Source organism: Gadus macrocephalus, chromosome 14, assembly GCF_031168955.1.
Source record: "Gadus macrocephalus chromosome 14, ASM3116895v1".
Lineage (NCBI taxonomy): Eukaryota > Metazoa > Chordata > Actinopteri > Gadiformes > Gadidae > Gadus > Gadus macrocephalus.
In genome coordinates this window covers 3,772,567-3,785,934 of record NC_082395.1, presented here as the reverse complement: position 1 = coordinate 3,785,934, position 13,368 = coordinate 3,772,567, and the positions used below count along the sequence as shown (strand labels likewise).

At 42.3% G+C, this 13,368-nt stretch overlaps 1 protein-coding gene across 2 annotated transcripts in view; it reads right to left on the bottom strand.

Moving 5' to 3' along the window:
* The window catches only part of LOC132472521 (insulin-like growth factor 1 receptor), a 44,188-nt gene that overhangs the window by 7,460 nt on the left and 23,360 nt on the right, over positions 1 to 13,368 (bottom strand). For both annotated transcript variants that reach the window (XM_060072182.1, XM_060072181.1), the window contains exons 12-15: positions 11,854 to 11,987; positions 10,850 to 11,009; positions 10,201 to 10,297; positions 7,539 to 7,609 (exon numbers count right to left, since the gene is read on the bottom strand). In XM_060072182.1, coding sequence (XP_059928165.1) covers positions 7,539 to 7,609; positions 10,201 to 10,297; positions 10,850 to 11,009; positions 11,854 to 11,987 — 462 coding nt within the window. The remainder of the gene's footprint in view (positions 1 to 7,538; positions 7,610 to 10,200; positions 10,298 to 10,849; positions 11,010 to 11,853; positions 11,988 to 13,368) is intronic.

The following is a 13,368-nucleotide window of genomic DNA, read 5'->3' as shown; positions in this document are numbered from 1 at the left end:
AGCAGAGTAGGCCTAAGTAACAAATGTCGGGTTGAAATCGGGCTCGGACTCATAATTACAGGGCACAACGAGTAAACCCCCTTGAGCATTTTTTGTTAAAATAGAGTCCATTTTATTTATTGTTTTTGGTTGTTTTGTTAATTTATTATGGATATTTTAAATGTCTTCCAGACGTCCAGTTCCAGTGTTCTTTAAAAATAAAAGTTTATTGATCTTCGAAAGGGTGTACTTGCATTATTATGCCATTATCATTATATTAGTGGAAAAACTGCAATATTATTGCTTTTCGCATTAATTTCTGGGGCAATTAATCGCCCAGAAAAATTGTTATCGTGACAGGTCTAGCTGAAGCTTCCTCAGAGTTTGTTTTGGGAGACCTGTAAGGAGACCATTGCAGTATTCAAGCTTACTAGTGATAAAGGCATGTACAAGTTTTTGTAAGTCTTCGGTGGCATGAGCCCTCTAAGTCTTGCTACATTTTTTAAGGTGATAATATGCAGATTTTGTAACTGATTTGATGTGACTGTCGAAATGTAAATCTGAATCCATGATAACCACTACATTTCCGGCTTTGATTGAGGTTTTCAGGGACAAAGAGTGAAGGTGTTGGGTTACTTTAAGCCTTTCCGTTTTAGAACCAAATATAATTATCTGTTTTGTCCTCATTGAGTTGAAGGAAATTTCGGCACATCCATTCTTTCACTTGCTCAATGCACTGGCACAGCAGATCTATGGGCCGATAGTAATTTGGTGATAGCGATACATAGATTTGCGTGTCATCAGCATAGCAATGATGGTCAGTATTGATATTTTGCATGATTTGCCCTAGTGGGAGCATGTACATGATGAATAAAGAAGGTCCTAAGATCGAACCTTGTGGGACTCCACATGTCACGTTGGTTGATTCTGATACGAAGTCGCCAATGGAAACAAAGTAGTTCCTATTTTGTAGGTAGGACCTGAACCAATTTAAGACTGTGCCTGAAAGCCCCACCCACTTTTCTAACCTGTCCAGAAGTATTGTATGGTCTACAGTGTCGAATGCAGCACTGAGGTCAAGTAGCATTAGTATTGAGGTTTTGCCAGAGTCAGTGTTAAGACGAATGTCGTTTACAACTTTAATAAGGGCGGTCTCAGTGCTGTGCAGGTGTCTTAATCCTGATTGGAAGGCGTCATAGCAACCAGTTGATGCCAGGAAGTGATTTAGTTGCTGGGGGACAACTTTCTCAATGATTTTACTTATGAAGGGTAGATTTGATATTGGTCTGTAGTCGTTAATAATAGAGGCATCTAGGCTCCGCTTTTTTAAAAGGGGTTTAATAACTGCAGTTTTCAAAGCTTTTGGGAAATTGCCTGACTGGAGAGAGTTGTTAACTATCTGCAATATGTCTACTGCTAGGCAGTCGAAAACATTCTTAAAGAGGTTGGTAGGTAAAGTATCAAGGCAACAGGTGGATGGCTTTAGTTGTGTCACAGTTTCCACAAGAGTTTGAAAGTCTATAACATTAAAGCATGCCATCCTTGCCACGTCACTTTTGCCTGAACAGGGTGGTAGTCCAATTTTTTTTTTGAAGTGGAGATATTGATGGCGCGTCAATCTTATCAGTATAAAAAGCTGCAAACTCATTGCATTTCTGGGTGGAATTTGTGTTGGGGGGTTGGTCAGTCTGTCAACAGTTGCAAATAGGGTTTTTGCATTATTAGTGTTGGTTTTAATGATATTGGAGAAAAATGTTTCTCTAGCACTTTTTAAGTCTAAATTGTAGGCACGGAGGCTCTCTTTATAGTAGGGGTGTAACTGTACATGTATTTGTATTGAACCGTTTCGGTACGGGGCGCTCGGTTCGGTACGGAGGCGTACCGAACGAGTTTCCATACGGACGTATTAAGTAGAGGACCGCATGTGTGGAACATGCTGCGGCCACACGTGCACAGTAGCGCACACCGTAGCCGTGTTCGAAACCGTTCCCTATTCACTCACTCACTATTCCCTTTATAGTGTTCATGATATAGTGCACTATTTAGGGAACGAACAAACGAGAATTCGGACACGACGCTGAACATTTCTAAACGTCATTTGCGTCAGTAAATGCGCCGGGTATTTGTGTGACGCAGACAGATGCGCCCACGTCATGTAAACAAACCGGGCACTCACGAGGAAAGCTGGAGGTTGTATTGATGTTGAATGTCACATTTTTTTATTAATTTTGAATGTTTAATATTCTATGTTAAATCCCAAATAAATTGTTGACATTTCTAAACGAAAGCCGGAGACTCCATCATTAAATGTATTAGTTTTCGCGGTTATTCAGCTTCTTCTTCTCCTCCGAAAAAACACGACCGCATTGCATTGTGGTATACAGGAGTAACATGTAGGGTACATCGTATGTACACTCAAATTTTGGGTATTATTATCCTGCAAATAATGTGGATAAGCGGATTTTTCTGGCAAAAAAAAATAAAGATTGAGTGAAAGTCATCAGGGCTAAAGATTGGGGGGAGTAAAAATGAATCTGAGCAACAACTTGAAACTGTTTAGTGTTGCAATTGTTCATGGTTGCACATTAGATTGAGAAAAGACTTGTTTTTAAAGAAACAGTCTGAGCCTTATTCATGTAATTTAATCTGAGCAACAACTTGAAACTGTTTAGTGTTGCAATTGTCATTGTTGCACATTAGATAATATATATTTTTTAAAAAACAGTCTGAGCCAATGTTATTTATTTGTATTTGTACATTTCAGAATCTTTATATTTTTGAGCAGAATTCTAGCTTTGTATTGTCTAATATTCCTATTGTAAAAAGCACAAAAGTGTGTTATGAACAACTTGAAGCACATGTTATGAAGCACATTTATATTTAGCATTTTGATTTCTTACTGTACCGAAAATGAACCAAACCGTGACCTCAAAACCGAGGTACGTACCGAACCGAGATTTTTGTGTACCGTTACACCCCTACTTTATAGATATCATGGTGAATATTAAGTTTTGTTTTACGCCAGATGCGTTCAACCTTCCTGCATTCTTTTTTCTGTGCCGTTACAGAAGCAGCTTTTCTCCAGGGTGCCTTTTGCTTTCCAAAAATCGTTTTAACCTTATAAGGTGCAATGACATCTATGACTTTCACATTTTTCTAATTAAAGTTTTCTACAAGATCAGCAGAACATGGGTTGAGAGGTGGTAGCAAGGAGATGGCCTTTTTAAAAAGTACATTAGAATCTTCATTGATATCGTTTGACAGTATTTGATTTTGTCTGTATGTCGGGAATAAAAGATATGTTAAAGAAAACACAAAAGTGGTCAGACAAGGAAGGATCAGTCACAGAGAGATCAGAAACATTGAGGCCCTTTGTGATAACCAGGTCTAAAGTGTGCCCCTTACAATGAGTAGCCTCTTTCTCATGTTGAGAAAGTTCAAATGTGTCCAAAATTCTAAAAAGTTTTTTGCACACTTGACATTCAAATCATCAGTAAGAAAATGGAAGTCACCAGTTATAACTAGACAGTCAAATTCTGTGGAGATGCTAGACAATAATTCTGTGATGTCAACGAAAAAATTGCAGAGTATGTGGGTGGCTTAATAGACTCTGGGGGAGCATTTCAATACAGCACTAAGGTATTCAAATGATGGAACTCTGGGGGAGCATTTCAATACAGCACTAAGGTATTCAAATGATGGAAAATCACCAAATAACATCAGTTTCCCCTGAAATACATTTTTAAATACAGCAGCAACCCCTCCACCTCTTTTTCCAGATCAACATGCATCAAAAAAGTTATAGTTGGGAGGAGCCGTCGCTATCAGAACGGTTGCACTGTTATTTTGTTCCAGCCATGTTTCAGTTAAAAACATAAAATCCAGTTTAGAAGTGGTAATAAAATCATTAACTAAAAATTATTTGTTATTAAGAGACCTAACATTAAGTAGAGCCATCCTGATGGTGTTGTTGATAGGCTTTAAGGTTGTTTTTGGTTTGGAGGCAATAGATCTGAGATTTGTGAGGTTAGCAGTGTGTCTAAATTTCCCTTTGTTTACTCTCTTAGTGGTTACAGCATGAATGCAAAAGTTGCCATGTATCGACGTAGGCAACCTTGGGTTCAGCAGATTATGTGAAACTTCACTTATACTGTGTCTACGGCTGAACCCTTTTTTGTCTCAGTAATACTCAGGACTAGGGATGCAACGGATTACAAAACTCACGATCGGATCGTGTCACGGTTTTTGAGTCACGGGTCGGATCATTTTCAGATCAACAACAACAATAAAGATAAGACAAATGTGACTTTAAATAAAATCTTCAAACGTGTAAAAACTAAATAAAGTGAACAATTAGGTAATAATCCTGCTTCCTTTAAGCATGGTCAATATTTAAAAAATTGCAATCTGAGGCATTATTACTTCTTTTTAACATGGATAGTAGGCTAAATAATCCCTAACCCGGGATTTATAATTCAGGATGTCTGCATTGCCTGGGGAGAGTTTAGAGTCTACACTCTCCCAAGGCAATGCAGACATCCTCATCTTCTTTTTTTTCATCAAGTATGGTAGCGAAATACAGTTTCTGTCGTGTTTTATTTGGCATTTTACAAATCCATTGATTTCGGTTGGAAGACTAATTACTCATTGCAAGGGAGGTTGGTTGTAGGGCTGCAGCTATCGAATATTTTAGTAATCGATTATTCTACAGATTATTCCATAGATTAATGGGTGTTTTCTGTTGAGATGCTGCAGCATGGAAGTCGTGCTGCTGTGGTACGCCAGCTCGGTCTTGCAGTGACACACACCACGGTCTTCTCATTAATGTTCAACGTGAAATTAACCCAAACCTTGGACATTCGATGTCGCTTTCTCCTGCCCGTTTGGCTCTCCTCACTATTTTCACTCATGTCTTCCATTTTAGCAAGTGCTAATGTTAGCCCCTAAACAAGTCAAAACATGCCGCGTCTGTCCGCGTCTGTGGGTGGCGTATGCGCCGGTTGTGTCACACTAAAAATGGTCCGTGCGGAAAACTGTGACCTCAGCTGTAAAATTAAATAAACGATGACTCGAGGCAAGAAAAATTCATCGATCCTTTTTTGTAATCGAATTATTCGAATCAATCGATGAATCGTTTCAGCTCTAGTTGGTTGTAGTCTTTTCGCTCGGCTCTAGCCCTACTGTTGATACGGAGAACCGAGCGAAAAGACTACAACCAAACATAAACATGTCCGCTTCCCGTTTCAATGGGATTTACGGAACGCCAAATAAAACACAACAGAAACTGTACTTCGCCATGATACTTGATGTTGTTAATACCGGAATTGTCCTTTAAACATGCGCTGATATATATATATTTTTTGAATCAGCCGATCGCGGATCACTTGCGTCCCGAACCGTGCGGGTTGATCCGTACGGATCACGGGAAACCCGTGAACCGTTGCACCACTACTCAGGACTACTATCAGTACAGGGGGGGGCTTGGGCGCCCTCCTCTTGGGTGCTATCAGCCTGTGGCCATGACGTGGCGATGCCATCATTGACACAGATGCAAGTTTGATGCCAACATATTCCAGTTTCTTAAAGTCAGCTGGAAAATCGCAAAGGGAGGAGACAGTGGAGCTGGAGTTGTTGTTGTGGCTATGGGAGAGATGAGGCTGGGGGTCATCGTCGATGGGGGAGTGCAGAGGAGGGGGGTGGCCGTTCCTCGCCAAGCCAGCATCAGCGATGGGGGAAGGCACAGTGTCGATGGCGTCGGGCGGGCTGTTGTCTCTCTTCAAGGTCTGTGGGCTGTCTGTTATATGCGTGTCAGATAGTGGCAGAGTAGATGTGTGGGGGAGGCTGTAGTCTCGCTTCTTCTCAACCTGTGCTCTGACTGTGGCCTGTGCGTCAGACCATTTGTGGGAAAGCGAGAAGAGAAGATTGTCCCCTAACAGTTTTGAGCCTCACCTGTTTGGGTGTAGGCCATCTGCTCTGAAAAGATATTTGCGCCCCCAGAATAAGTTGAAATTGTCAATAAAGCCCCTCCTTTTTCATTGCAGACTGGAAAGCCATGTATTCAGTGCAAGTAGACGACTGAATCTTTATTTCCCTGTCAACTGCTGGTATGGGTCCACTGATGAATGACTTAATGTGTATTTTGTCCAGTGTATCCAATAGATCAGTGTAATCCCTCTTCAGAAGTTCTGACTGTTCTCTTCAAATATCATTAAATCCTAATCTGTGAGATTTTGGGGTTTTCCAATATGATTGTGGCTAGTTTCTGTTTGATATCACTAACCATTCCATCTGGGAAGTAGCATGTTTTGATCTTCTTACCAGTTATATCCTTGATGATTGAATCTCCTATAATCAGAGTGTCTGGTTCATCTGCTTTCTGTGAGATGGGCCCTTGTTGGCATGAGGTGGCGGTGGCAGACGCATGCGCAGCCCGCCTCTGTGGCGACTGGTTCTTGTTCCATCTCTGTCCGCCCGCAGACATTTCGGGGCTCAGGGGTGCACGGGTGGCCGACGCATGCGCAGCTCCCCTCCATGGCGACTGGTTCTTGTTCCGTCTCTGTTCGCACCGTCCGTCCGGACGCATCTCGGGGCTCAGGGGTGTATGGGTGCATGGGTGGCAGGCGCGTTCGTGGACTCAAGGGGCAGGAACCGGTTCTTCAGCGGCAGGGTTAACTTCAGTGACGGGCTAATCTGGCTCATACATGCAACTTTAGCTTTGGGTAGCTTAGCATTTGGCGTTGAGTGAACTTGTTGATACAGTTTGGCATGTTGTTTTTTGCTTAGCGCCGACTCTGTACCAGTGAGACGCAGCTGGAACTGTCTCTCTCTTGTCCAGCTTCGGGAAGGATACAGTGTAGCTTTGATCATCTTGTTGTGTATTTGTCTGAGTTAGCTCAGCAAACTCACCCATCGGAACTGTATCCTGGAGGAGCCCTTTGCATTTTTCTAATGCTGCTAGTCTCGTTTCAAATAAAGCCACTGTCTGTCGCAGTTTGGTGCAGTCTGTGCATTTCCCAGTCTCTGTGCTTGAGATATCTGAGTACAGAGGCATGTTGGCGATAGGAAAGTCCAAGGCTTTTGCTGCGGTCTGATCCGGGAGTCATAAAAAGTGCCAAAATGTATTGTTGAATCGAGCGATGGAGGACGACAGAGACAAACTATATATTGTTAAGTATTATGATCATGAAATAAAATAAAATAAAGTAGATCTGAACGATGAATTAAGTAGTTTTTTTCAATGCCTAGCGGAGCTTCAGGAAACATGACATCTCTCTCTGCTGCCCCTCTGTAGAAACACAATGATAATAAAAGCCTGTTTAGAATGACCCAAACACCAGAGAATATGTTTAGGAACAGATCTGGTTCTGGTCGGGTTTTAAAAAGAGACTTGAGATAAACATGTACATTGGGGTTGGATGGAACTAGTCCAGAGCACAATTGTTTTTTTATACATCAGTACAAATATTATAAGAGCCCATCCTATGGGCTTCATCAGGTCCCACTACGTTCTCTAGAACCAAGCAATATGGTGTCGCATCAACGGGTTCAGCAGTACTCACTCTCTGCTGCGCTGAAGTACTCTGGGTTGACCGACGCATAGAGGACTCCATTACCCAGCCGATCGCTGTTCCTGGAACACACACACACAAACACACGTTTGTTTTACATACATAAATAAGAATACAAAGACAATACATAAAAACATCCACACACACACAAACAGACGGACGGAAATCTACATAAAGTCTGTTTCATGATTAAAAAGACATAGTGGGACTTCCGGTTATGGCAGCCACGTAGGAAGACGCGTTTCACAGTGCTCTGCTTTTGCTACTATAATTTCTACTGAAAACACTCATTTGCAACAAAATATCATCGAACGGTGTTGGAGTGGATTCTGCGATGACGAGGGGTGGCAAAAACAAGGGCCAAGCGTCGCCTACACAGCCGAGGTTAACGGACTACCGTGTTCGTAGCGACGCAAAGCAAGCTAACGAAGACAACATGGTGGCGGTGGCAGCGGAGGAGGCCAGCGGAGAAGGTGAACTTGTGGGAGAAAGTGAAGGCGCAGGAGTGACTGCTTTAAGCTCTATGAAAAAGGAGTTTGTCAAGATTTGATGCAGTTTTGAAGGTGATAGAAAATATGAAGAAGGAGATAAGTGACTGCACCGAACGGATGTCGCAGGCTGAGATGCGTATATCAAGTGCTGAGGATGACGTTGTTGACTTGTAAGCTAAAGTACAAACGCTGGAGTCACAAAACAAAACGCTGGAGGACAAGCTCTTGGATTTGGAGACCAGGTCTCGACTAAACAACCTGCGACTAGTTAACCTAGCGGAGGGGGCAGAAGGACGGGATGCGTGCCCCTTTTTGGAAAAATGGATACCGGAGGTGCATGGTAATACGGCTCTACAGTCATCAGTGGTCATTGAGAGGGCGCACCGAGTTGGACCGGCAAGGGACGCCAATATGCCGCCGAGAACGCTGATCATGAAGTTCCTCAGCTAAAAGGGCAAACAGGCAGTTGTTGCTGCTGCACGGGCAAAAAAAGACATTCGGTACAAAGGCCAGCAAATACGGTTCTACCCGGACTTGGCTACGGGAATACACCAACTGAGGAAAAAATTAGACCCGGTCCGACAGAAGCTGCGCAATCTAGGGATCCGACATGGAGTGATTCATCCCGAAGATGCTTGTCACAAATAAAGAACGAACCTACACTTTCAACACCCCGGCCGAGGTAATAATTCGCTAATAATTAAATTATTAGGTACGAAAATTTGCATCTCTCTGATCAAGATTGGAATGCAGCTTGTGCTGGTGCTCATACTAAGTCTATAAATGTACGTCTTAAACTGATACAGTATAAATGGTTAATGACATGTGACACCTGTTGATTTAAAATCGATACAACAAAAACATCCCTGACATTTGCACAAAATGTCTGGAATTTGAGGGAACATTGTTTCATTGTATATGGCAATGCAGAAAAATCAAAACGTTCTGGGAAGAGCTACGAGAAATACTTGAGAAGATCATTTCAAAAAAATTTTTACTTGACCCCTAAGCTTTTTCTGTTAGGTTTATTCCCAGAAAAACACAATTATAGTAAAAATGAACGAGCATTCATAGACCTCGGCTTGCTGTATGCCAAAACATGTATTGCAATGTTCTGGAAAAAGGTTAATAAACCAAACACAACTCAATGGATCAGACGGATGTTGTCATGCCTCCCTTTAGAAAGAATAACTTGCACATTGAAAGCTAAACAGCAACAATTTGAAAATATCTGGAGACTAGGGTTGCCGCGGTATACGGTATTACCGGTGTTGAGGCCAACACCGATTACTCGGTGTTGCACACCGGCATCACCGAGTTTTTTTGTTTTAGTTGTTTTTCAGTAATAAAAAACAAATTCAGTAAATATGAATAATATAATTATAATTAAGAAATTAAAATGTGTAGAATAGGCCACAGTTCTGCTCTGTGCGGGAGAATTGTCGCGCCGATAATTGACGTGCTTCCTTACAAGACCGGTAACCATAGCAACGCCGGTAAACAAACCCCGCGAAGCCAACATCCCTACGTGAGCTCCCCGCGCTACGGCCATCCGGAGGCGCAGTGGTTTTGGCCGTGATATTATGATATATACAATTATATTATACTATTATGTATAGAACGTTATAAGACGCAGAGAATTGGCGCGCTGCCAGCCGCAGTCACCGAGTGTGAGGAGAGTTGACGGAGAAGATGGCGGTTGACCTATAGTTTCAAAGTTAATACCATTTATACCGGTAATACCGGTGTTGACACGAGCGTATTACTCCGTGTGAAAATGTCCACACCGCGGCAACCCTACTGGAGACCTTTCATGAACTATGTTAAAGATTTAGATTTAACAGCGGCTCAAGAAAATTAATAATTGTGAAAACATGGCTAATGTAGTTTCTAGGCTAGCAGATTTCAATTTGTTCTAAAGAATGTTGTATTTTACATGTACAGTATTGAGATATATTTACTCAACCTTGCAAAGATTACAATTTTTTTCTAAACAGAAGAAGCACTTTTTTTTTTTTGTTACGTCATTGCAGTAATGTATGGTTGCACTTCATTTTTATATGACTGTGACAGACTGTATTGTAAGTTGTTTAAACTGTAATAAAAAATATTTCTGAAAAAAAAAAAGACAGTGACAGACGGACAGACAGATAAAGACCGACCTCTTCTTGTTGAAGATGAAGAGCAGGGGGATGGCGATGCAGATCAGGAGGATGATGATGAAGATGAAGATCAGGATGTAGACGACGCTCTCATATCCTATTTGTACACACAGGAGAAAATATTCAAAAAAAGCTTGAATCAGCTTGAATATATGGTGTTTGTGTGGTCTGACCATAGAAGCTGAAGCCTAAAACTCCTGTATCTCAATGGACCACCAAAGAGAAAGAATATATTCTTTATAAAACACAACTCTGGTTTTGGAACATCGACCACAAAATGCTAATTTCAATGCATTGTTTACATCTGGGTGAATGTGGAAACTAGTGGTTCTGCAGCGACATGTTTAACGCTTGTGTGCCTTGATCATTCCCTGGCTGGCTTTTCATTAGCTGTGAACTGGAATAGCATGACCTAGGACAATGGTTCTCAAACTTTGTCTACTAGTGTACCCCTTCTAAGACACCTTTTCAGATGAGTACCCCCTACCCCGGCACACAACAGAAGCTTTCAGAATTTAAACTTGCTCAGGGTGAAAAAAATGATAGTTGGCTATATATTTCTTTTTTTTGCTTCCTGCACTACTCTAAAGCACCCCTAGGGGTACGACTAGCCCGATGTGAGAACATGGGATATGGATGCATGTCCTACGTTCTGCCACGTAGAAGCTCACGGGCGGGGTCCAGGAGCCATTCCCGGCCAGGGAGGTGGCCCTCACCAGGGCCGAGTAGTTCCCCGGGGTCAGGTTGGACAGACGGGCCCCGCGTTGCTCCTGGTACATCTGACGGGACACACACTCGTGCTTCTCCGACTGAGACACACACATACACACACACTTTCAATTCAGTTTATTTAAGAAGGGGACAGTGCAAATTAATAAAACACATGATACATGGGTTAAAAATGCCAGAATTAGCCAAAAGGCTATTTTTCATCTGTAGTCCCCTGGCAATGAAAATACAATTAAACAAGATAAAAACAACATAAACAGGACGGAACCCCACAGCACAAAACAGGGCATCACAGAACAAACTGAATAACTGACTAACTAAGGTAAAACAACAGAACACAAAATACAAAGCACCAGCGAAAAAGTAAAATAAAAGAAATACAGTGTGTTGACCACATGCAACAACAAATGATTTTAGTGCCGACGTGTATATGTATTGATCATCCATTTTTTTAACTGCTTACTAAACGATTTGTATGCGTTTAGTTCCCCGATATGTTGTGGGATTGAATTCCATTCCTTTGCACTTTTGACGGACCGGGCTGACTGACTAAAGGTGCTTTTTCGCAACGGAATAACACAATCAACCCCTTGACGATCCCCTTGTGACACGATCAGTACCTGTTCTTCTATCGATGTACTCAGCAAGTGGTGGTGGAGCTAGATCGTGAGAAACCTTAAAAACATCTAGATACAGGGGTTCTCTTCCAACTAGATAATGTATTTGGTACCAGCTAGAACAGGTTTGGTACCAGCTAGAACAGGTTTGGTACCAGCTAGAACAGGTTTGGTACCAGGTAGAACAGGTTTGGTACCAGGTAGAACAGGTTTGGTACCAGCTAGAACAGGTACCAGCAACAACAGGCTTGGTACCAGCCACCAGGTTCGTACCACTTGGCGGGGGTCTACTGAGTGCGGGACTCACCTCGGAGGCCAGGCGGTACTTGATCTCGTACATGAGGATGAGTCCATTGGGCCGGGGGGGTTCTGGCCAGTGCAGGGAGACCCAGTCCTCGTGGCCCTCCCAGGTCACCTGTCCTGGGATGTCGTCAGCTCTCTCTGGGGGGGGGGGGGGGGGGCACGGAGGGGAGGGCACGCTGGGTCAGCTGAACCAGCCTTACATTTACCTCATTGAACATTGGTAGTCTGATGGTCAACCGTGTTTAGCTTCAATTATGTAGCATACACTGCAAATCTACGTCAACTAGGGGTGTAACGATTCATGCGATGCATCGATTGTCAGTCCTACAGATTCAACTAAATCGATCTGCTAAAATAAATAAATAGAATGAATCGCTTTGGCTTCAACAATAATCGATATAAATGCTTTAAATCGTATGAATCGATTATGATTAATGTTTTAAGACTTAGTTTACACGTTTATTTTGTGAAGTGCAGCTCGGTAATCCGTAACTCTGTCATCAGCTGGTCAGCTTGCAAGGAAGTCCCACAAGAGTTTTTTTTCTCCCTCACCCTCTGCTGGTGCATTTCAAACATGGCAGAGAGCGGCAGCGAGATTGTTAATGCACCAGCAAACTTGAAATCCAATGTGTGGAAGCATTTTGGCTTCGCAAAGAATAATGGTAAAATTGACAAGGGGTGTCACATTATTGCATGTTTATTTCACGGATATAGAATTTTGGTTCAAAGTTACTGAATCGAATCTTGGTTTACAGAATCGAATTGTTCCAAAAAAAAAAAAATTGTCCCCAAATCGCCAACTACTGAATCGTTAATCGAATCGTCTGAAGCCAAAGATTCACACCCCTAACGTCAACTAGATATCCAATATTTACATTGTTTTAATTGACATTGCTACCATTTGTACTTGTTATACTCATTTGTTAAAACAAGTTTTAATGCTCGTTTAATTTTTTGCAGCCGATATAGAGGCTACTGAAGTCCTCTCTGAGGTAAAACCCACACTTCCAATCGAGGGTTAATAAAGCACATCTGTCTTAAGCATGCCCCCCTTCACCAACAGGGGGCAGCAGCCCTCTGTGAGAACGCTGGATGTGTCACCCTAGTAACATTACTCTCTGTAGTCAAAAGGGACTACAGGCCGTACCTTTAAAGACTACAACTTGGGTTGGTTAGGGTTTGCTCATCTGACCAGAGGCAGACCTGGTCACCAGTAGCTCACCAGCTTACACAAAAGTCTCAAAGCTCACTTGTTTGTAGTTCCCCCCCCCCTCCCCACACACCTCTAATGCTCTTATCATATGTTGTACTTCCTAGCACTTAATTTACGCTCTTATCGTATGTTGTACGTCCTGGCACATAATGTACGCTTTTAATGTATGTTGTACATCCTGGCACTCAAAAATAGTACTTGGCATTGTGTAGCATCTTATCCTATCTTTCTTTGCTGTGTACGGGGAATGGGTTAACCTAGCGATTGTTAGCGCTTGCCACTTGTTTCTATGAACGTCCTTACGGT